Source organism: Phyllobates terribilis, unplaced genomic scaffold (genome assembly GCF_046119375.1).
Source record: "Phyllobates terribilis strain yellow unplaced genomic scaffold, ASM4611937v1 Scaffold_7__3_contigs__length_470593459, whole genome shotgun sequence".
Lineage (NCBI taxonomy): Eukaryota > Metazoa > Chordata > Amphibia > Anura > Dendrobatidae > Phyllobates > Phyllobates terribilis.
The window spans coordinates 72,887,364-72,912,840 of NW_027362767.1; the positions used below are offsets into that span (position 1 = coordinate 72,887,364).

A 25,477-nucleotide genomic window follows, 5' to 3' on the forward strand; every position below is an offset into this window, starting at 1 on the left:
TCTACCCGATTCTCTCTGATGAGAGACTCTACGGCCGTCTGCACTTAGCCTTAAGCTGAGAGATAGTATAACGGACTTCTATATGTTTCATCAGCATAGAGTATGGGCCGCTAAAAGACTTATTCCAGGGAGGGGAAGTTCAGAGTTGATAAATACTTTGTCGGAATCTGGCTCGTCAGCTATCCACACAGTTGTAACGTGGTGCAGGGTGGTAGTCGTGGGCGAGGTACTCGTCTTCGACGCCCCAGCACGCTACATGAAAATGGGGGTCATGGCTGGGTGTGTGGTCTTTGGCTATCTCAGTGATTCGCCTCTGCAGACCACATGGGGCCTTTGTATTCGGCTGGCCAGGACCAGATGTTTTGGAGTTAATTGAAGGAAAGGACAGTTCAAAAATAAACTTATTTTAACTGAAGAATAACTTAGTAGGAATTATTTACAGCAGATAGTACAGTAGGTGTACGTCTTCATGGACATTTCTTTAGTAACATGGAACATCATCACGCACACACGTTTCCTTCTCTTGTGTAGTCACTGTCTTTCTCCATTACTATTTCTTCTCAAAGCCCAGCATACTACTCAGGGAGCTTCTCTCGTTCTCATTAACATCACTACAGTATAGTAAGCAAGAGTCCTAAGCTCCAACCAATGGTATTGTGTTCTTCTCTTCGTAGGAGAGATTCTGTGCCAATATGGCAACTACTCAACTTCCTTTTCTACTGACGCCTCCAAACTACCATGCGGGGCATTTTCTCTTCTTCTCGCTTTACTTTACCTTTCATGTTTCCTTACCTTTCTGGCTGTAATCCTTACCGTCCTGCTAGGCTTCCTGCCTCAGGCCCCGACACTTCTTCCTTCTCAAGCTCTTTCTCTGTTCCGATGCCGGACTGCTGCTCGCTTCTCTTTCAGTTGTCTCTTCTCTGCAGAGTCTTACTATCTGCTTCACTTGTCTCTCTCTTGCCACATGGACACCCACTACAAAAGATTCTGATAACTAGCCAGACATGAGGCCTGCTACAGCTGTAAGCTGTGACCTATCTGCTCTTTTATCAGGAAGTCATCTCCTGTACTCCCATGTAGCCCCCCCCCCCCCCCATTCTGGGCTAGTCCCAACTATTAACTCAGTATATGCCTACCAACTATCTGTTGCTGGGCAGATCACAACTTCACCACGTAATAATGTAAATCACTGAGCATGCAAAATAACATAATGTATTATATCAGCCCAGATTCTTCAAGCAGGGTGTGCACAGCCTCTCCACTTCCTTACACAGTATTGCAGTTCCTGGCTGTGTTTCATACTGACAGATTCATTTTTACCTCTATTCAGCATCTTATAAACACATTACCACCGAATCCAAAATCCAATTAAATAACTAAAGTAAAAGGAAAAAAGAGAGGGGTACAAGATAACGTTCCCTTCCAAGGACCCATGAGCGCCTTTACCTTAAAGGGGTTGTCCGGTCAAATGTGATAAGTCTGCAGTCACTCTGTGTGACCTCATACCTATGAATCCCCCCAGCGCTGGCAATGTGCATTGTGCTGGGGGGATTCGCCAGTATGAGACCTGGGACCGGAGGCTATGTATAAGTTAAACATACCCCCGGCCATTCAACGCCACCTCTCTCCATTCACTTGTATGGAGCAAGGTCACGCCGCGTCTAGTGACGTGGATGGCCAGTGGGCGCATCCGACTAGAAGGCACGGCCTTGCTCACTACAAGTGTATGGAGAGCGAGACTGCGCCCACTAGCCGGGGGTATGTATAAGTCATACATACCCTTTGTTATGGTCTCATACCGGCAAATCCCAGCAGCGCACACTGCCTGCACTGGAGGGATTCATAAGTCTGCAGTCACACAGAGTGACTGCAGACTTATCACTTTTAACTGAAAAACCCCTGCATAAGAGAAGTAATATCAAGTATTTTTCTACTAATTTTTCTTCTTTTTACCAGAGCATTGGCTAGCCTATAAGTCAATGCCAGTTCAGCAGTATCCAGAAATAGAAGTAGTATCCTCTCTTAAGCAGCTAACCAGTACTCTACTCTGCACTGATGAGGGGCAAGAACCCCGAGTGGAGGTCTTTCCTTTATTGAGAAGACTCCGGCTGAATGTCCTACGTGTGGCAATACTTCTTAAATGCTCGGACATTGAGGTATAGGGTAGTTAGCTTAAATAGATGGCATGTGGAAGCCTGCTTTCTTTCTACTGGCGGGGAGCTCATTTACATAGTACCATTTATTGACACGCCGGTGCGAGAATGCAGAATTATAAAAAACAAATTGTATCGCGTTGTTAAATCTGATGGCATCGTTATCACATAAGATGCTGCGGGGAAGCAACGTACATCCACAGAACTTTCCAAATTAGCCATGAGGCCTTTATCACGAGACAGTTAATACATTTACGGCATTTGTATTTCACCCTTACTTTGTTCTCTATCCTTATAGGAAAATAAAAGCAGCCCACCGCTGTCCTGCCGTACTGAAATGCTGCTACAGGGTTTTGTTTCCCGACTTTGGAAGTCAATGAAAAAAAAATACCATAAAATATTCATAAAATAATACAATCGAATATAACACATCCAGTTTACCATACTGTAGAGAAGCAGTCTTTCTGGAGTGCCGTATTATGACAGATTATGAAGGGTCTCTCACACAACAGCAAGATACCTCATTCATATTAATAGTCTGCGGGCTATTCCCAGACAAGGTCTAGTTTTACAGACGGTAAATTGATAAAATAAGCACGTGATATTTTTTTGGAGAAAGTACATCACAGTCCGAGGCTCAGATAAGTTAGGCTGGCGCTTTATACAGGGCATAACATTCCAGGGGTAGTCCAGGACCTTCGTATTGGTGGCCCGTCTGAATGAGATCTGTAGTGGTCAAACATCCAATCAGTTAATATCTGCTCAGGCAACAGTTGTTGTTTAGTGGTCACTGTCGAGTACTGCTGATTTACTCCCGTTCAATTTCATTTTAACTCCTCATTGCAATGTGGTGCCCTAGACAGTCGCCTACAATGCCTACCCCTTGTTCCTTTCTACTTCACTATGAAAACATTTGTTGCTGTTTTGGAGATCACTGACTCAGTCGTCCAATCATCCCAACTTGGCCCTTGTCAAAGTTGTTCAGATCCTTTTGCTTCCCCATTGCTTCCAACATATCAATTTCAAGAATTGACTGATCGGTAAGTCTTCATTCACACTTCAGTATTTTCTACTTACTGAAAATCGTACTGATTCTTTTGAGCAGAGTTTGGTCCAAATGTCATCAGTTTCTTTTTATGTGGAGAAAAAAAGTTTCTCTAAGTTCTCCTTTCTGACAGTCCATGAAAATCGGACCACGCTCGGATGTCATCTGAGTGAGGTCTAACTTTTGTCACAGACCCATAGACTTGCATTGCTGATTCTGACGTGTCACTTGGATCAAAATCGGACATGTTTCCGTGATCTTCCATGGACCCAGCCCGCTCTCCTTTTTGCATCTTTTCAAAGCTTTTATGCAAGTTTCCTTTCTTAACCCATTACTTGCCAAATTAGTAATTTTCATTTTTTTTTTTTTGGACCTAATTGGACCTAATTAGAAAATCTTAGTTGCTAGAAGCAAAAAATTAGGTGTCCCAAAAAAAGGACATTGGTAGATAATGGGTTAAAAACTTAGTTCGGTCCCGCCATGTTCAATATGATAGGTTCCCTTTAAGGGCAGGTGCAGACGACTGTTTTCTCTCCATCCGATTATGCTAATCAGACTCTGATCAGAGTGGGATCACATTTTCTCAGAGGTGGAGAAAAAAAAATAGTTTCTCTGCCTTCTCCATGCAGTCAATCTGTGAAAATCGTACCGAACTCGGATGTCATCTGAGTGCTGTCTGATTTTTTTCACGTACCCATAGACATGAATGGGTGAGTGCCATCCAATTCTAGGAGGCAAATGGCGCATGCTGCGATTTTCATCCTCGGAAGAAAAAAATCAGACACGTGCACGGCCCCATAGAATAACATGAGTACGAGCGCTATCCATCAAAACTGCACTTGACTGATTAAAACGGTTGTGTGCATGAGTCCTAAAAGTGTTTCATATGAAATAATAATTCTTCTACGTTGTCGTGCAGATGTCCTTGTACGTCATGATGTGCTCTTTATCCTCTTGTTATAGAAACGTTGACTCTTGACTGTACACAGTAACCACGCTGGAGTCCTTATCTCTTCTCAAGAGAGTCCCCACCATGGCAAGAAGATGATAAAAGTCTCCGGGGTGGTGACTGCTCTTGCCATGGGAATGGTAACATGAATCTTGTATTCTCATCTTCAGTCAATCTCATAACCAAGTTTGCTATTATATTTCCAAGTACTGTCCATGCTAGGTAATGAGTATGGACCTTCACTAAGACACCACTGAACCTCCATGCTACTCACTCAGTTCTCTGCATCCATATGTCAAAATCAGCCAGAACATGACTGATTTCATCTTTACAATACTTACTTGTGCACGCTCATCCGAGGTTTCCTCGTTATATCGATGAGGATAGGTTCATACCACATTTTGAAAAAAAAAAAAGATACTGTACCTTTAAAACAAAATGCTGCAGGTTTACAACCTGTTCACATTGACTTCTGTTGTAGGTAAAAAGATGGATCCTGTTTTCAACAGGACAGACAAAAGAAGCCAACGTTATTTTTATGCCTTGTTACATAATGTTTTAACGAGAAATTTAGGGAGAAATAAACATTATCTCTCAACAGGATAAAAAATGGTGGTGTGAACCTAGCCCAAGAAACATTTAGTAACACCTAGCCCAGCGGTACATTAATAAGTGACTCCATATTCCTCTCGGTGTTGCACATCTGATGACGAGCATTGCTCAGCTACTGGATTATTCCAGCTTGTAGTCCTCTGTCATTTTTCATCAGTCCAGTTGTCCGGTCAGGATATGGGATACAAAAATCCGTGCCCATATTATACCCGTGTAAAGCCGGTCTGAGGCCAAGCACCAGGGAACTTAAATATAACAAATGCAATTTTGGGCTCATTCAGACAAGCGTGTTTCTGGATAGTATGCAGCCTGTGTGTACAATGAGCTGCACACTGACCCGATATTAACCTATGGGCAAGTCCACATCAGCGATTTTACAATATGTATTAGGACGCGATCAGACGGCTGTATAAATCAGACCCAGATCGGTCCACAATGCATGGACTGGCCAGCAGCTCTCCTGACACGAGAGTGGCAGCTTCATATATTTCTATGCAGCTTTCACAGTAGGGTCTGGAGAGCCGCGGCCAGTCTGTGCATTGCAGTCCGATTTATACGGCCGTCTGCGCCCTTAGTCTGGTCAATGTTACAGGCTAGAACAGGGCGTGCAATAGAAAGCAGCTCCTACACCCATCCAAGACGTGAACGAGCCCACGGAGCCGTGCACGGCGCCAATCACGTCTACATTTTGCGGATGTAACTGGCCCATTTTTATTTATATGGCCGTCTTAACCTGGCCTAAAAAAAAGATGGAGCAGGGTTGGATTTTTGTTGTGGTGCAGCGCGACCACATTGACAATCATTAGCTGTAATATCACGATGCAACACTGTAATTATGGAGCCGCAAGCAAGAATAAAGCAATTAGGCACACTAAAATGTATCTTTTATTTGGGTCAATTAGTCACCACCATTTAGGGGGCACTTAACACCAAAACGGCCGTATAAATCGCAATGCTCAGACTGGCCAGTGACAAGCATGACATATTGATGTCTCATATTTCTATGCCGGACAGTCCGTGCACTGATCTCAATCTGATTTATATGGCTGCCTGACTTTGTCCTAAAAAGAAGGGTCAATGTATTCATCCTTTACTCTTTAGGCCACGGCCCCTCTATCAGTATTCGATCAGTATTTTTTCTCAAGAGTGGGAGCCAAAACCAGGAGTGGGTGATAAATGCAGAATTGGTGACTTGTTTCTATTAGACCTTTTCTCTAATTGTTCCTCTCATGATTTTGGCTCCCACTCCTGAGAAAAAATTCTGACCGAATACTGATCAAATACTGATAGTGGGCCCGTGGCCTAATGCTGCATCGCACCAGCAACCGTCCCTATCCTTCCATGTTAAAACATAAAGTGCTCCTCATACTCTTTTCATGCAGAAGGTCTCACCAGGAGTAGTATGAAGAACCTCAATAAGAAAAGCCTGAATTATGGTAAGTTCACCCCATTTTTCTACTCAGACCACGGCCCCACTATCAGTATTTGATCAGTATTCGGTCAGTATTTTTTCTCAGGAGTGGAAGCCAAAACCAGGAGTGGGTGATAAATGCAGAATTGGTGACTTGTTTCTATTATACCTTTTCTCTGATTGTTCCTCACCTGATTTTGTCTCCCACTCCTGAGAAAAAATACTGACCGAATACTGACCAAATATTGATTGTGGGGCCGTGGCCTAATTTGGAAACTACTGCTAAAATAGTTGCAACATGCTGGAACTTGTAGTTCCATGTGATCTGTCTTGAAGTCTACTAGCAACAGATCAATGATTATAAGTATATATATATCCAGGATTGGTGCAGTTCATTCATTTTTAATTAGAATTTGCAACAAATCTCAATCAATGATCCATGTCAGATCTTATTGGAATTTGGAGCTAGTTAATTGCTATATGGAGCAATCTTTGACCCAAGTTCCACCTCAAACAAGGTTCTTCCTGAATAGCTCAGGTTGATTTTAAATCTCCACCCAAAATGATCAACCAGGTCCATTCTGAGCAGCTCCATACAAACAGTATTATTGTGAGCCACCGACCTCTCTTCTTTCTCATGCTCTTGCTCAGTTATGTCTTGTACTTCGTCATCGGAGCCTTTGTTTTCTCCACCCTGGAACAACCCTATGAGGACCAGCTGAGGAATAAGGTGGAAGAAATGTGGGATGAATTCCTGAAGTATCACCCATGTCTATCTGAGGAGCTTCTAGATGACTTCCTCCGGAAAGTATTGTTGGTCAAGAGTTTTGGAGTGTCTGTTCTGAGGAATTCATCTGGATTTGGAGTCAAGTGGGATTTTGTATCTTCACTGTTCTTCACTGGTACTACACTTACCACTATAGGTAGGTAACAAGACCATAACGATTGGGATGTGTTCACATAATAGTTTTTGCCAATGTTAAAAAAAAAAAAAAAGGATTTTCAGTTGGGAACTGCTACAGGAAACACTGGCGTTTGTTTCATCCTGAAGCACTTCTGTGAACGTCTTTCGTTGGCATTTTCTGTAAAGGTGTTTTTTTGCTTTTTTTTCCGTTAGCCTTTTTAGCAGGTGATTTTTGAAGTCTATTAAGTAATGAATAAAACGCTCAAAGACACCAAGTCTTGTTTTTAGCCTTCTCACTGACTTTATAAAAAAAAAAAAGTATGGAGCAGCTTCATAGGAGGAAACGCTGGAAGAGTGTGGTCAGGTAACTTCTTTAAACCACTTGGCGTTTTTGGAAGCCTGAAGAGGTTAATAGGCAAAAGCCTAAATGTATTAACAGCAAGTCATTTTTATAAAGAAACTAATATGTTCATTCTTTTGGATGTTTTCTGGGTGCATTTTCAGGCGTTTACCTGGATCTGCACAAAAAAAACACCTGAAAAAAACGTTGCGAGAACACCGCATTAGGATGTTTACTTTTCCACTGGAACGTTAGGCCAAGTTTTTACTGTAAAATCTGCTTTTTTCTGGATGTTACTGAAAACGTTAATCTGATCTGTTAAATGTTTTTTACACTTGTGAATTGCACTGGCACTATTTTAGATGGATTTTGTAATAGTGCTTCCCTAGAGGCCTTTCCAGGAGTTTGTCAGTTTCATGGCATACTCCATTGTATGTACGGAGATATCTATGTACACATGGAATTCCATATGACGCTAAGCGGAGGCCATACACCTCTGTGCTGAGCGGTGCCGACTGGGCTTCAGGCACTGCCATGTGATCTCCTTGCACGGGGCTTTGCTGTGTGCCTGAGACCTAACCACAAAGGGGTCTAAGGCTATGTGCACACGGCGCCTTTTAGACACCGGCACAGCCACAGAGTTTTTCCCGGCACTGGAGTCTTTTGCTCTATACTGTGAATTATAGATGTGGTACCCTGCTGTGCACAGGTACCACAGGACCCAGGGTGCATGGATGGACTTCTCCACAAGAGGCCCTCATTACATACAAACACCTCCACCCTTCCACCTCACACCACCAGAGGGAGCCCGTTGGGGATATATATATGGAGGGTGGAGCCAGACAGTCAGTCAGAAGGAGTCAGACTGAGAGAGAGTCTGAGAGCGTGCTGACACTGAGAGCAGCGAAGACGCAGCACTTCTGCTGCTGAGTTCTGAGGGCCCCGAGTGTGGCCGAAGGCAAGAGGAGAGAGGAGTTGAGGGGGCAGAGGAGCATCATAGGCTCACCCCAGTATACAAACCGGACACCCAGTACCCCACTGACCTGGGGGCGCGTCATAGAGAGAGGGTGGCTTCCAAGTACAAGAATGAACTTCTCCCTTCTTTTAACTGCTTCAGGGTTTCTGAACCCTGAAGTGGTTAAAAGAAGTGACATAAGATGGATCCATGTGCACAGCAATGTTTTGACATTGCTGTGTATTATGTTGATTTTATGTTTTTTTTTTTTTTTTGTTAAGGCAGAATCCACCTGCACGTAGCCTAAGACTGTGTTGACATGTAGTGTAAATGCTACTTTTTTTTTTTTTTTTTTTCTGCTGCTTTTTTTTTTTTTTTGCATTTGTCAGCACCATAATATGCAATAACAATCTTCTCTGGTTATTGTGTTTTTGCAGCTTTTTTGTTTAAATGTGTTTACCCCCTTAATTGATTTGCTTTTGGTTTAGATTTGAAGCAGATTTTCTTTTACAGAAAAAAAACTTATCTAGCACTTAGGTGCAACCATGTTTTTTTTTTTTTTTTTTTTTTATTACATTTTTTTTTTCAGGCTCTGTAGAAGCCTATAGAGAAAAAAAACGCTCGGTTCAACAGCGTCTTTGGACGCACAGTCGCCGAATGCTCTCGAAGCCACGTCCACTTTGCTTGGACAGTGAAACCTTTAATGCTACGTGGGAACGTGGCCTTATACTGGTTTCACACATCTGACATTTGGGTCCGAGAACTAAACCTCATGAGAATGCAGTGTGACTGGTTGCTATGGGCGACAAAGAGTTTTTCTTAGACAATTTTTTGATAAATGGAGGCCAAAAATGTTTGAAATTTGTGATGTTGCGATGGGTTCAGTAGTAACCACCCCATAGTGGTATGGCGCAGCAAGGACTAAAACACAAAACTGCGTGTAATCTGGACAGATAGATTTTGTAACGAAAATGCATCAGAATTCAATCTTAGATTGAGTCAGAACTCTTGAGCACGGACCATGTGCCACATTTATTAAAAGTTTATTCCCATCTTCCTAAATAGGTCAAGGAGTCGGGTATTTTAACATTTGCAGTTTGCTAAAATACGTGGTGTATTAATTTGCCCCCATTTTTCTGATATTTCTTTTTTTTTTTGCACTTCATTGTTTACAGCTTGTTGCCAAGGAGACCGGCTACCGCTGCATTCTAGGAGTGGTTGCCTGGCATGTAGTTCCTAGCAGCTCTTTCATACTAAGGCTCTTCGGGATCTCCAGATGTGCTTTCTAGTGAATGCACATTACCTGATAATCCTGACCACCTCCCTCAAGCCCAATTGACTTCTGTAGAATGGTCCCTGACCTGCCATAGTACAGCACTGCTCACCTCGGCCTGCTCAACTGCTGAGCCCTCATCAGGTCTTTGGCCTGCCCAGGTGCTGAGCCTTCATCAGGTCTTTTACCATGTGAACAGGTTGGGCAGTGGGGTGCTTCTGAAGAAAGACGATGGGAATAACCCTTTGGTGATCCTCCTCCCTGGCACTGAAAATTGTATGGTCACCCTACCCCATGCGGCTGCCCTCCATTTGCCTCTTGCTGCCTCCTCCACAGAGATTGGCATTCTGGTCATCCTTCATCCAAGTTGGCAGCTGCAATGGTGAGGTTGAACCTTGCCTTTCCTGTGCTGTGGAGGCATGGTTCAGACTTACCACTGTGCTCCCCATGCCACTGAAGCAGCCATCTTGCGAATGCCAGTCTTGGTGAAGGAGGCAGTAACAGGTAAATGAGGAGGGGGGGGTGGAAGATAGCAAAAACATAGTCACTGCTCAATGTGAGGGTGGAGAACCACTTGAACTTTTGTAAAACGTCTTGAAAAACAGGTATGGCTAAGGCTGGGTTCAAATAAAAAGAGATGATTTTTTCTTCCATATGGTGTTCGGAATGTCCATTTTTGACATCCATAGAACATCCTTTTTGCATCAAACATGAAAGAAAAATATAATATGTATGTAATATATAATTTATTTCTTTTCTTTTTTTTAAAGTCAGTCAGGCCATGAGTAAAGACGTTTATCTGAAGATTCCCATTTCCTTGCATTGGTCAGTGTGTGGCAGATTTTTTTGCAAACAAAAAAACTATGCAGCAGAAAAATCAAACATTTACACTGTTGGGAATATAGCCTTAGTGTGTCTATAAAATGTCAAATTTATTAAAGCAATGCTCCAATTTTTTACTTAAAAAATGGTAACTTTTGGCTTTTGGATCAACCCTGTAGGACAAAAGTTTGAACCTGGTGGATTTTTATTTTTTTTTGTTCCGTCTTGCGCTGCTGCTATTATTGTAACCACCAGCTACTGGTTGAACCACTTAAAAGAAATTGCATATATTACGATGCATTGGTACCAAGGAGAATGCCTTTCTAGGGGCTGCTGATTCAGACTGCCATGACAGAAATGACTTGATTGAAGCCATTTTCCTGCAGGTACATACACTGAATTATACATGTTGTTCCTGTGATTGACAGCCTCTTCACAGCTCAGTCCTTTCTGTGTAAGGTCGCTCCATGAATTATCCTGTATTATCTCTGATAGACAAAGAAAGGTTTGTTTGTACTGGATTTATAAAATTGTTTTACAAAGAGACAGGCATCTCAATTATTTCCACTCCATTAATGGCAAATAATGTAACTAAGCAGTAATGAGGAATTGGTGGGGGAGTAAGTAGGCACAACCTATTCTAAGTGGGTAAAATCTATCACAGTACAGCCGGAGATGACACAATCTATGGAATAATCTATTCTTTAAGGATAAAAATTGGTCAAACTAGACGGTAAAATAAGCAGGAAGAAAAGTAATAAAGAGCTGGATTAGTACCATCAGGTAGCCCATGTGGCTGCTATTGGACACCCGGGTAGTGGTGACTCAGCCCTGGTTGATCCCATATCTTTCGCATATTGGATGGCAATAACCTGTTCAAAAGAGTGGGTGGAAATTTCACCCAGGAAACGTGGACTGACCATGGAGGGGGGGGGGGAAGCAATCGTAAGTCCTGGGAAGCAGAAACTCTGCACCATAATTGGGGTCCATTTTCAAGTTTGCTATAGGACTCCCCTCAATTTTTTTTTGCAGTTCTGAATGAAGGGAAAAAAAATTTGGGCTTTTGTGTGTTGAAGGGTGGACTATGATTTGACACTGACCAATTCCCAAAGAATTCTCCCTTCTATTCAATAAGTGGTCAGACATTTGTTGTCTACAGTACTAATTGTAATTAATTGCTGATGACTTTGCACAATTTTTTTTTTTCCCTATAGGCAAAAGTGGTTATTGATGTGTCCCATTAGTTAAATTAAGATGTATTCAGCGGTTCATGTGAACTGATCAGCCATGTATAAGCTGCTTTTTATCTAGATAGTGAATGGGCTTCCAACCCCAGATCTCCAATCACCTTTGGGATACTACCCATGACTTGTTGTTGTGCATTTGGCCCATGCATCTTTTGTTCATATTGTATTGCCAAACCACAAGAAGACATCCACCATGAGAACTGAACTGGGCCTAGATTAAAAAGACAGGCAGTTTTTGGCATTGCGAAAAGTAGCTTGAGAGTTTGGAGAGTAGAGCTTGGTTCTAGCATAAAGAGTCACGTCAGGTTGGAGAGGTGACTAAAAAGCCAAGGAAGAGTGTAATCTGCCTGGGCGGAAGAGCGGAGTAGAATCTGCTAATTGTGCGTTGTTGAGGGCACCTACTTCTAAGTATAATTACCGCTGCTGATGTTATCTTCTGTTCTGCACAGTAATTGCTACTTCAGTGTTGGGGACTGACTCTCTGTGGGAGGAACAAACCATCCCCGACAATGCAGTCAAAAGATTTTCAGAGGAGTACCATCATGGTGTCCCACAATTTGCACAAACTCTTGATGTCAAATTTGTATTCTGTAACTGCAAAGTGTCTGAACCTAATTGTAACCACCAAAAATTGTACTGGAGACTATAACTATTAAGCATAAATCATCTAAGGAGTATTAAATTCTTCTCGCACAGGCCTATGTATTGTGTGTACTTTCTGTGCCATCAGGTTACAATGGCTTCTACCAACGTTCTTTTGTGTTGCCCTTTTACACCCATCTTGCCATTGCAATCTTAAGCACTTTAAGATAACTTTACATAATGGGACTCCAGTGAAGATATTTGGAAGTAGGAACTTGGTCCTTATTTTTTTTATTCAAACTAGTTTTTCAGCTTAATTTTTTTTTTTTGGGGTAAATACTGGTAGCTTTTCCACAAAAATGTAATAAATTAATGTTTTTGTTTTCTGCAGGTTACGGCAATCCTGTTCCCATCTCAGAGAGTGGAAAGATATTTTGCTTGTTCTATTCAATCGTTGGAATCCCTTTCACTTTATCCCTAGTGTCTATTGGTGCCCAGAACCTTCTGTTCCTTCTTCGTGACAAGCCCATCCATGTCCTTCTCCTGAGGTGTGACTTTGCCAGGAACAAACTGGAGTGGATCCATGCTGGAGTATTAATCTCGCTCCTCTCCCTCCTATCCTTTTTTATTCCTGCAATAGTTTTTAATTGTGTTGAAGAAAACTGGGGCTATGTAGATGCCCTTTATTTTTGTTTCATTTCTTTGAGTACAGTCGGCCTTGGAGATTATGTTCCTGGTGAGAAAAGTGGTCAACGTATGCCAGCTCTATACAAGCTTCTGGTTCTCTGTAAGTAGACCATACACATCATTATTTTATGTTTAAAAAGACTGTCTGAATCCCGTGCTAGGACATAATTGAATAAGGGTCATGCCCATGCATCTTAGCTTGTTCGTCTGAGTAATCTATCTCTCTCAACTTCCCCCATCCATTTAAACACTTGGCTCAACTGAGCGTTTGTGATCTCTATGGGAAGAGTGGAGTCCAGCTGCTGTCAGACTCGTCAGGTAGAGGCTCATCTGCCTGGAGAACAAAAGGATTGGAATTCAAACTATCCAATCCTTCTCTCCCAACATCGCTCGGCAAAGAGTTGGAATGTCCCCATCATATACATTAGTATCTTAGCCAAGATGGCCAAGTCTACCGATATCAGTGGGTTTGGCTGACATTAGTCCAATGTGCATGGGGCCTTAAAGTGCCTAGAGACATGATATGGCTATCTCTCGCAACTCCCCCATATACCAGAATTCTCCTGCACAGGCACACTTCTCTCTGCCCTGCTGAGGGCAGCAAAGTACTGTAATGCGCATGCATCGGCTTTTCTTCCAGGTCATCAGCGCTTTTTGGCCTCTTCTGGCGCCTGTGCTCTACAGTACTTTGATCTGACCTCAGCAGCCTGTGCAGGAGCGCGATTGGGGGACATTGTGTGGATGATGTAGGTCACGTCATCCACATGAAGCAGGGCAGGAGGACAGCGATTGTAAGGAGAGAGGAAGCGCCAAAGCAAGACCAACACCCATCATACCGGACCATGCCATATGGAAGTATTATAAAATATATTTTTTGAGCTATGCCGAGTGAATTGGGGACTTGCACACCGCTTTATAAAATACTGTAAAATGGGCATTAACCCCTTTACCACCTTGGGTTTTTCCATATTTGTGTTTTCGTTTTTCTCCCTGTTTTCCCAGAGCCATAACTTTTTTTTTTTTTATATATATTTCCATCAATATGGCCCTGTGAGGGCTTTTTTTTTTTTTTTTTTTTTTTTCTTTGCAGGACGAGTTGTACTTTTGAACAACACCATTGGTTTTACCATCTTGTGCACTGGAAAACAGGAAAAAAGTTCAAAGTGCGGTGAAATGACAAAAAAGTACAATTCCACAATTTTTTTTTTTTTTTTTCCAAGTTAACTAGATGCTAAAATTGACCTGCCATTATGATTCTCCAGGTTATTACGAGTTCGTAGATATCAAACATGTATAGGTTATTTTTTATTTAAGTGATAGGAAAAAAAATTGCCAATTTTTTGTGATCTGGGGCCGGGTGAGGGCTTATTTTTTGTGCCCTGAGCTGACATTTTTATTGCTACCATTTTGGGGTAGATACAATGTTTTGATCACGCGTTATTGCATTTTATTGCAATGTTGCGGTGACCAAAAAATTGTAATTCTGGCGTTTTCTTCTATTCTTATGTCGTTTACTGATCAGATTAATTTTATATATTGATACATCGGGCGATACCAAATATGTGTGTATCTGATTTTTTTTATAGTTTTATTTTGAATGGGGCGAAAGTGGGGGTGGTTTGAACTTTTATATTTTTTAAATATTTTTAAAAACTTTTCTTTTATATACTTTTCCACTTGCTTCAATAGTTTCCATGGGAGACTAGAAGCTGCGATCATCTAATCGCCTGTGCTATACACAGCAGGGCTTTGGCCCTGCTGTGTATAGCAAAAATGCTCACTTGCTTTGAATGCTGACCGCTGGGGGGCGCTCATAGCATTCCCGCAATGACAACCGCAGGAGTCTCCTGCAGACCCACTGGTTGTCATGCCAACCCATCGGCGACCCGTGGTCATATGACAAGGACACCGATTGGCGGGATTAGTGACGTGCTTTCAGCATGTGCATGTTAAATGCCGCTGTCAGAGTTTGACAGTGGCTTTTAACATGTTAACAGCCGTGGGTGGATCGTGATTCTACCTGAGTCTGTTAGGGGCACATGACAGCTGATCATATCAGCGCTGGATCCTGCATGGAGTGCAGGGATATGACCTTGGACGTACTCATAAAGGTGTTAAAGGTGGTGGCTGTACTTTATATTGGGAAGATCTGGTGACAGGTTCCTTATAAGCATGGAAAGAGGCAGCAAGCAGCTGCTTATCTTCAAGAAAACAAAATAATTGGAAGTCTGAGTTCAAGTGACCCAATCGTTCTCTCCGCCAATATCATCTGTCAGAGCACAGATACATATTAGATAAGATGGTCGGCCAGAGCAGATGCAACTAAAAGAGGAATCTGCCCATTCTTAACAGATAAATATTAAAGCTGCACTATAAAACGCTATAGTATGTAAACATGGAATATATGACATTGGAACTGCATTACTGCTATAGAAAATAAGTTTAAAAAATGAAGGTACTTGGCACATGTTATGTTCTGCAACTTAAAACTAAGGAATGGGGGGAAAAGCTGTCCCTGCACGGAGACTCAGCTAAACCCTACATTGAGGTGGGTGCCCTATTCCTTGTGAATAGCCCCACCGAAACTCCTGCACTGAACTCAAACAAAGACCTGAAGGAAGGGGAAAGGGGTCCCTAAAAGATCTAGACTGGGAGCAAAAGCAGGAGACCTCCTAACAGAAAAGTTAGTTGCAGAAACGAAGATTAAAGGGAACAAAACTGGTGGAACAAGAAGTCCCAGGAAATCAATTGTCCAAAGCACAAAGAACTAAACTAGGCTACTTAGCCAGAGCACAAGCATAAACAACACTGATGTCCAGCGGGGAATGGAGCCAGGTGCTGAGTAATAAAGAGTGCAGAGATCACGTGACCAAGAAACCCAGCACCAGAGTAAAAGACTAGAAGCCAGCAAACCACAACAAGATGGCCGATAGTAAAACAAAATAGATTCTAACAGCATATAAATTGGCCAATTCATGAGGGTCCAACAGCCAATGACAAGGTGACCTCCTCCGCTGGGACCCTGACCTAACATGATACCTCTCCTAGGCTGAGGAGGTCGCCCTGTCGTTTGCTATTGGGCCAATTCATGTGCCAAGTACCTTCATTTTATTCGTTCTCCCATAACAGCACCACGAGAGAGAGGGAATCTGCTCACCAAGGACAGGAAACCTACAGGCTTAAAAGGGGGCGGTCCTCCCTCTCGCCTCAGTTTGGTTTCCTGTCCTTGATGGGACCCTTCAAGCTTACCGGCAGATGCCTTGCCTGACTGGCCGGGTTTTAGTGGGGATGCCTTCACCACTCCGGCTGGCTCAGTTGATTGTGCCACGGTGGACTCAAGGGGGTCTGCACTGTGTGCGCGCACCTGGGAGTAGCTCAGGTGTGGGAGGCGTGGTTACAGGCCGGTATCCCGGGACACAGATCCGGGGGCGTGGCCTCAGCTGACGCACTTCCGGGTCTGCGTGCTCCTGAGCCCTCACATGTGTTGCGGGGGCAGAATGCTGGCGAGGGGGAGCGCGTCAGCAGGGGCAGAGGGGCGGGGCTTCGGTCGGGGTCACGTGAACCGGAAATCTTCAGTGCCCGGTATATGTATGAACCGGGTTCACTGAAAGATTGCTTCCTGTTGGTCTGCATGATGGAAGTGCAGGCAGAGCAAGTGCAGCAGGAGCACGAGCCACAAAAGCAGCTTCGGCATCAGCGGCTTTCTGGGAAGCACCATGAGGGCTCGGTAAAATCTATGGTTAAAAACCGTCGCCCTCGCTCTGGCAGTCAGAGTGACCAGTCTGGAGTCATGCCTGGGGGCAGCCAGTGGAGCTACGGCAGACGTGATGATTCGGCAGCCTCTAGGGAAGAATCCTCGGCTGCGAGAGATCCTTTGTCCATCCCGGTACTAACCTATTGGTGGGGTAAGTGATCTTCGTGAAAGTTTACTAGGGTAATAGCGTCCCCTTCTTTTTCCTGTCTTTCAGGGGAAGAAGCGTGCCTTCAAAGTAAAACACAAGGAATGCGTTTTATGTAGAGCCCCATTACCAGACGCCTACCCTAAGAGGCTCTATCAGTCATGTATTAGAGAAAGGATGACTGAAGAGACCCCCAACCTCTCAGCGGAGTTAAAATCCCTGGTTAAAACAGAAATCTCCAAAGCCCTGGCAAGCAGGATAAGTCCAGTGGACTCCCCTTCAGACAGTTCCCTGAGCTAACGTCACCCTCCGAAACTGGGAGCCTCATCTGAGTCAGCATCCTCTTCAGACAAAGGTTCAAGTCTCCATTGCTTTCCCCTGCATGAGGTGGATGTCTTGGTAAAAGCAATCCGGTCTACAATGGGAATTGTGGATACAAGGGCGGAGAGATCGGTGCAGGACCTGATGCTTGGGGGTCTGGATGAAATAAAGAGGAGATGCTTTCCATTGGTGGATAAAGTCCAGGGGATAGTGCAGAAGGAGTGGAAAAGGCCAGAAAAAAAGGGTTCCCTTCCTCCTTCGCTTAAAAGGAAGTATCCCTTCAACGAGTCATCTTCCTCTTCATGGGATAAAGCTCCAAAACTGGACGCTGCCATTGCCAAAGCCTCTAAGTCATCCTCTTTACCATTTCATGATATAGGGGCTCTAAAGGACCCACTTGATAGAAAGGCGGATGCTTTCCTCAAGGAGGCTTGGGAGACGGCAGCAGGAACCCTAAGGCCGGCAGTGGCATCAACATGTACCTCCAGATCTGGCTGCAGCAATATGGTCTGGCTGCAGCAATTGGAGTCCCAGCTAAAGTCTAAGGTTTCTAGAAAGGACATCCTGTCTAATTTCCCATTAATCCAGGGTGCAGCGGCCTTCTTGGCAGATGCCTCTGCAGATGCGATGAGGTTAGCGGCCAGGTCAGCGGCCTTGTCCAACGCAGCTCGCAGGGCCTTATGGCTAAAATGTTGGCCGAGGGATCTCCAAGCTAAAGTGAGACTTTGCTTCATCCCTTGTGAGGGAGGTTACCTTTTTGGTTTGTCAATGCATGAGATACTGGAGAAGGCAGGGGACACTAAAAAAGGCTTTCCGTCAGTTTTCTTACCATCGTATAAGCGTTCTTTCCGGAAGAAAAAGTTCGTCCAGAGAAAATCAACTAAAGAACAGGAGCCCCACAGGAGGAAAGGTAGAGGGCTATTATTTGATTCCTCCTCCCAAGGACCCCGGAAGAAAGGACAATGACTCGTCCTCCCGGTGGGGGGGAAGGCTGTCATCCTTTCTTCCCTCCTGGGAAAGTATTTCCAATAACAGTTGGATCCTAAGTCTGGTCAGTTCGGGGTCAAGATTGGATTTCCAATATGCACCCCCACAGAGATTTATGGTAACTCCCTCTCGTTCCCACTCCCTGCGCCCCCCCCCCCCTCCAGTGTAGCTATTAGCTCTGCAATCGGAAGTCCAGGAACTCATACAGAAGTCTGTCTTGCGGGAGGTTCCGGGTCCGGAAAGGGAGAAAGGGTTCTATTCTCCTCTCTTTCTGATCCCAAAGCCCAATGGTTCCTTCAGAACGATTATAAACTTGAAGGCCCTAAATAAGTATTTGAGAGTGCCTTAGTTTAAAATGGAGTTGACGCGCCCCCTGGACCGTGGGGTACCCGGTGCCGGGCTGGTAGATGCTGGGGGTTGAAGTCACAGTGGTGGTGACCCGGTCCGTGACCCAGGGCGGTCAATCGAAGGGGGAAATTTATATGTAAAGGTTTTATTAAAGAGTCCGACTACGCCACCTGTGGAATGCGGCTAAAGGGGTCGCCGCTGCGGAACAGTCCTCTGAAGCTGGTGGTTTCGCAGCAAGAATGTTATGACTCCCCACAGAAAGAGCTTAGCTCCAGGGCAGTGTAAATGATGTTGCAGGTTGTGCTGGGCGTTGTAGTGCAGGGAGTGTTGGCGTAGCAAGAAACACAGAGACAAGGTGGTGCAGTCCCAGGGTCTTTACTCATGGTTATTGCAGTCCAAGTTACAGAGCTCAGTGTAACTGTCCACGTCGTGCTGCGTTTACTCAGTGAGGGGTTCAGTCCACCCTCAGATATCTCTGGAGTACTTAGCAGGACCCCCTTCTGTGTCTCTCTGGCTGTCTTCCTGAACCTCATACCAAGCGTCCCAGTCCAGTATCTGCGGGCCTTAGCGGGCGACGTCTGTTCCGTCCCCTGGGTCCTATGTAGCTACCTTCCTGGTGAGACTGGTATGGAATGTTGGCTATAGGACATGAAATACTGCAGCCTCCGGTTTCTAGTTAAGATGTGCAATCTTTTGCTAGTTGAGGGATCCGGTTCCCTGTATGCAGCCTGACCCCTCCACCTCCCGGTAGATGCGGGCGTACTGGTGGCCTTCTGCACGGCCCATACCCCTAGGGTCCCTTCTTCTGTTGCTGGAGCCTCTCCGCTCCCTCTCCTCTCTTCTCTCCTTCTCCTCTCAGCCTTGGGCCTCACTGTCCAGGCCCACCTCTGGAGCAGAGCTGCTACAGAGCCTCTGCTCCTGTCACTTTATTTGTCTGACTGAACACACTGATCTAAGATGGTGTCTCTACTTATATCTTTCTTCTATGTGCTCCCCTTAACTACGTCCTCCACCCACACCCACTACATGGTTCCCCTATGCTAGGTCCCTCCCACTCCAGCCAGGGACCAGGGACTGTGCTCTCCCGTAGGAGCAATCTCGCCCTGCCCATTGGAGTGGACGTGTTGGATGCAGGTGTTAGGGTCCTGAGCTGTACTCCTTCCTTACCTGAGAGTGAGATAACACACCTCTGGGTGAGATGCAGTACCTCTGTGGCGACTGAACCCTCAGGGGCGCCACAGAGTCTTTACGTTCCACAATTAAAACTTCTGTTTCCTGAGTGTTAGATGGCATTCTTAAGGTCCAGGACCGCGTATTATCACATACCCATTCATGAGGGATATCAGAAATACCTCAGGGTGGCAGTTAGATTACAGGGGGTGGTAAGACACTTTCAGTACGCGGCCCTTCCTTTTGGTCTGGCGGTGGCTCCTAGAATTTTTATCAAGGTCATGGCTGAGGTTATGGCTCATCTTCGAGAGAAGGATGTGCTTATCATTCCCTACCTGAACGATCTCCTTGTGGTGGGAAATTCCTTCCTTCATTGTAGTACACTTTTGGAGCAAGTAATGGTCACTCTAAAAGACCTTGGTTGGTTACTAAACTTAAAAAAATCTAGACTTAAGCCCATGAAGACCCAGCAATATTGGGGTGTCGTGCTGGACTCAGAACTACAGGAGCCCCGTCTCCCAGACTCAAAGATTAGTAAGATACCGCTCCTGGAGGAGGCAGCTATTCAGAGCCCCTCCATGTCTCTCAGAAGAGCAATGTCCCTGTTGGGAACCTTAAACTCATGTTTCCCAGCAGTTTTATGGGCACAGTACCATTCCAGGATCCTGCAGTGGGAAGTTCTGCACAATGAGTTTATCCTCAAGGAGCATCTGGAGGGTTTTTTTTTACCTTGTCCCCCCCCCGATCAATTTTATCTCTTTGGTGGTGGATGGATGTTTGGAACCTGTTCAGAGGTGTCCCATGGGTGATATATCCATCTTGTGTAGTCACAATGGATGCAAGTCCCACAGGTTGGGGAGCCCATCTAGAGGAAGAGATAATCCAGGGTGTCTGGTCTAGGGAGTAAAGAAATCTTTCCTCTGTTTGAGTTGTTAGCTGTGGATCTAGCTGTAAACGGCTTCCTTGTGTCCCTGCTGGGCCAGGATGTCAAGATTTTGTCGGACAACCGGGTTGCTGTGGCGTACTTAAACCACCAAGGGGGCACCAAATCAAAAACTTTGAAGGTTTCAGACCGGTTGCTACAGTTGGCAGAGAAACATCTCCTCTCCCTTACCGCCTTGCATATAAAGGGGAAAGACAATGCCAAGGTGGACTTTGAGTCGAAACACGCTAAAAGGAGGAGAATGGGTTCTCAATCAAAGGGTCTTTTTTTTTCAGATTACTCATAGTTGGGGACTCCCTGTGGTGGATCTGTTCTCCACAAAGCAGAATCGGAAACTGGAAGTTTTCTGTTCCCTGAACCCGAGGGAAGAGCCTCTAGTAGTAGACTCCCTCCTAATCCCCTGGGACTTGAGCATGGGTTATACAGTACAGACCAAAAGTTTGGACACACCTTCTCATTTAAAGATTTTTCTGTATTTTCATGACTAGGAAAATTGTACATTCACACTGAAGGCATCAAAACTATGAATTAACACATGTGGAATTATATACTTAAAAAAAAAGTGTGAAACAACTGAAAATATGTCTTATATTCTAGGTTCTTCAAAGTAGCCACCTTTTGCTTTGACGACTGCTTTGTACACTCTTGGCATTCTCTTGATGAGCTTCAAGTGGTAGTCACCGGAAATGGTTTTCACTTCACAAGTGTGCCCTGTCAAGTTTAATAAGTGGAATTTCTTGCCTTTATAAATGGGTTTGGGACCATCAGTTGTGTTGTGCAGAAGTCTGGTGGATACACAGCTGATAGTCCTACTGAATAGACTGTTAGCTGCTTTTTTCTTGCCATAATACAAATTCTAAGTAAAGAAAAACGAGTGGCCATCATTACTTTAAGAAATGAAGGTCAGTCAGTGCGAAAAATTGAGAAAACTTAGAAAGTGTCCCCAAGTGCAGTTGCAAAAACCATCAAGCGCTACAAAGAAACTGACTCACATGAGGACCGCCCTAGGAAAGGAAGACCAAGAGTCACCTCTGCTTCTGAGGATAAGTTTATCCGAGTCACCAGCCTCAGAAATCGCAGGTTAACAGCAGCTCAGATTAGAGACCAGGTCAATGCCACACAGAGTTCTAGCAGCAGACACATCTCTACAACAACTGTTCAGAGACTTTGTGCAGCAGGCCTTCATGGTAAAATAGCTGCTAGGAAACCACTGCTAAGGACAGGCAACAAGCAGAAGAGACTTGTTTGGGCTAAAGAACACAAGGAATGGACATTAGACCAGTGGAAATCTGTGCTTTGGTCTGATGAGTCCAAATTTGAGATCTTTGGTTCCAACCACCGTGTCTTTGTGCGACGCAGAAAAGGTGAACGGATGGACTCTACATGCCTGGTTCCCACCGTGAAGCATGGAGGAGGAGGAGGTGTGATGGTGTGGGGGTGCTTTGCTGCTGACACTGTTGGGGATTTATTCAAAATTGAAGGCATACTGAACCAGCATGGCTACCACAGCATCTTGCAGCGGCATGCTATTCTATCCGGTTTGCGTTTAGTTGGACCATCCTTTATTTTTCAACAGGACAATGACCCCAAACACACCTCCAGGCTGTGTAAGGGCTATTTGACCAAGAAGAAGAGTGATGGGGTGCTACGCCAGATGACTTGATCTCCATAGTCACCAGACCTGAACCCAATTGAGATAGTTTGGGGTGAGCTGGAGCGCAGAGTGAAGGCAAAAGGGCCAACAAGTGCAAGGCATCTCTGGGAACTCCTTCAAGATTGTTGGAAGACCATTTCTGGTGACTACCTCTTGTAGCTCATCAAGAGAATGCCAAGAGCGTGCAAAGCAGTCATCAAAGCAAAAGGTGGCTACTTTGAAGAACCTAGAATATAAGACATATTTTCAGTTGTTTCACACTTTTTTGTTAAGTATATAATTCCACATGTGTTAATTCATAGTTTTGATGCCTTCAGTGTGAATGTACATGTGACGCCTCGCTTCAGCTCGCTGGCCCTACCCTGAGAGATGGGGGTACTCAGAACCGGGCCTCCTCGTGTACGGTGGATGCAGTCGTGGCCTAGCCCGGCCCGTGCCCAGGGTCGTCACAGTAAAAAATAAGGGCCAGGAGGGACGGTGGTAATCGAGTGGAAGCAATGACTATGCCACCTGTGGTGCCTGGTGATTCGCCACCAGGGCTGCGGCAGTCCTCTGAGGCGGGATGTTGTGGCAGCAGAAGATGGTACTACTCCCCACAGGCGGAGAAGGGCCTCAGGGAAGAAGACGGATCAGGGGGGTCGCAGTGGGTGTTGCGCTAAAATAAGGGACCGGAGGCAATGGATGCAGTCTTCCAAGCTTTACTCACGTTGTTGGGTGTCAGCTGCAAGGCTTCTCCTTGCTCCTCACGGCGCGCTGCGGCCACCAGGAAGGGGTTCAGCACACTCCGGGTAGTTCGGGTGCATCAATCAGGACCCCCTGCACCAGAGTTCCTAGACTTTCCCACTAGGTCCTCTCCTGTCCGTATATGGTGCGTGTTACATGGCTGGGTCTCCCTCTGGCTATACACAGAACAAGGGTACGGGTGGCGACTCCGCTCCGTCCATTACCCGGTGGGATCCTCTAAGCCTCCGGGCTTTTCTGACTAGGACATGAAGTAGCAAAGCCAGATATCGGGGGCCGGTACCCCTTTTGCAGCAGGAGTCCCTCTGACTAGGCCAGAATAGTGACGACAGGTGGCGCATGCCGCTCCGTCTGCATCCCCTTGGGATCCTTTTGCCTGTGGAGCTTGTCTCCTCTGCTCCCCTCCAGGCCTTCTTAGGTAGGGACCTTGACCGGGTAGAGACAGCCATTAACTCTAACCCGCTCCTCGCCTCAAGGCCAGAGAATGAGGACCGTGTATCTTCAATCAGCTGCAGGTTCCACCGGAAAGCCACGTTCAGTGATGAAGACCACAATCAAAGGACCTTGAACCTAAGATGGCCGTTGATTAAATATGATTGAATGAGTGTAACCTAAAGTGCGTCCTCCACCCTCACCCACTACATGGTTCCACCTATCTTTTGGTTCCCCCCATCTCCTCTATCCCGGCTGGGGCTGCACTATGGTGCCTTAAAGCCCCCCTCAGGACAGGAGTGGTGTAGTGTTGAATGGATGGCTGAGTCCTGAGAGGTGCTCCACCCTTACCTCGGAGAGGAGATACCACACCTCGGTCTGAGGTGCAGTACCCCTGTGGCGACTGAACCCTCAGGGGCGCCACATACAATTTTCATAGTCATGAAAATACAGAAAAATCTTTAAATGAGAAGGTGTGTCCAAACTTTTGGTATATACTGTACCTTCTCTCCGTTATCCCTTCTGCCAGCTGTCATCAGGAAAATCAGGGCCGACAAGGCCAGAGTGATACTGATAGCCCCCTTCTGGCCAAAGAAGCCTTGGTTCTCCTGCCTGAGGGAGATGTCAGTTTCAGATCCGTGGATCCTTCCAGAGATTCCGGATTTCCTCTCTCAGGGGCCGGTTTTCCATCCTAACGCTCCGAATTTACACCTGACGGCGTGGAATTTGAGAGGGCGTTATTGAGGAGGAGGGGTTTCTCATCAAATTTATTGCCCACCCTCTACGTAGCAGGAAAGTTATCACCACACGCATTTATGCGAGAACCTGGAAAATATTCTTGACCTTCTCCGGGACTAAGGTGGAGGATGAGGCCCCCTGTGGGACAGATTCTGGAATTTCTTCAGAAGGGGCTAGAGCTGGGTTTGTCTACAAGTACCCTAAAGGTACAGGTATCGGCACTGGGAGCCTTATTTAGCTTTGATCTAGCAAAAAATCTGTGGGTTTATTAGGGCATCTTTTAGATCTAGACCCATCTCAAGTTCCAACGTAATGCCTTGGGACTTGAATTTGGTCTTGACAGCATTAACTGGCCCTCCCTTCGAGCCCTTAGAATGGGCCTCCCTAAGAGTAATTTCATTTAAGACAGCTCTTCTGGTAGCACTGACTTTGGCTAGGAGAGTAAGTGATATCCAGAGTCCCTCCTCGGTTCCACCCTACACTCAGATCCTGGAGGATAGGGTAGTCTTCAAACCAGATCCGGCGTACCTCCCTAAGGTAGCTACCCGCTTCCACAGAATCCAGGAGATTATTCTACCTTCCTTTTGTCCCAACACCCAAAATCCGGTAGAGGACAAGCTACACACCCTATTTGTTAGGAGGTGCATAATCAGATACCTGACTGTCACTGAAGGGTTTAGGAAGGCGAGATCCCTCTTTGTTTGTCATCAGGGGATTAAAAAAGGTTTTAGGGCCTCGAAACCCACCATTGCTCGTTGGATCAGGGGTGTTATTGCTCTGGCCTATTCGTCAAGTGGGAAGTAAGTACCAGAGGGTCTGCGGGCCCATTCTACTTGGGCCATGGGGACCTCCTGGGCTGAGAGAATGGGCGTCTCCATAGAGGATATATGTAAGGCTGCTACCTGGTCCTCTCCAAATACCTTTTTTAAACACTATAGGTTGCACATGGGTGACTCTTCTGACCTCACCTTTGGGAGAAGGGTGCTCTAGGCTGTGGTCGTCCCCCCCCCCCCCCAGTTTCTCCATTCTCTGTAATTCTCTCGTGGTGCTGTCATGGGAGAACGAATAAAGTCTTAGTTACTTACCGGTAACATGATTTTTCGGAGCTCATGACAGCACCCTTATATTCCCTCCCTTCACGGTGGTGGGAGCACTCCCTTTTAGTTGGATATTCACTCACTCTTATAAGGTGTTTTGGAGTGGGTGTTTGTATGGATATATAGGTATTTGGTTGTTGCCTTTTTTTTTTTTTTTTGCCCAAAAA

General features: G+C 45.3%; 1 protein-coding gene across 1 annotated transcript in view; it reads left to right on the forward strand.

Moving 5' to 3' along the window:
• The first annotated feature begins 6,807 nt into the window (after positions 1 to 6,807).
• The window catches only part of LOC141152879 (potassium channel subfamily K member 1-like), a 44,313-nt gene continuing 25,643 nt past the window's right edge, over positions 6,808 to 25,477 (forward strand). The window contains exons 1-2 of the mRNA XM_073637519.1: positions 6,808 to 7,093; positions 12,685 to 13,080. Coding sequence (XP_073493620.1) covers positions 6,808 to 7,093; positions 12,685 to 13,080 — 682 coding nt within the window. The remainder of the gene's footprint in view (positions 7,094 to 12,684; positions 13,081 to 25,477) is intronic.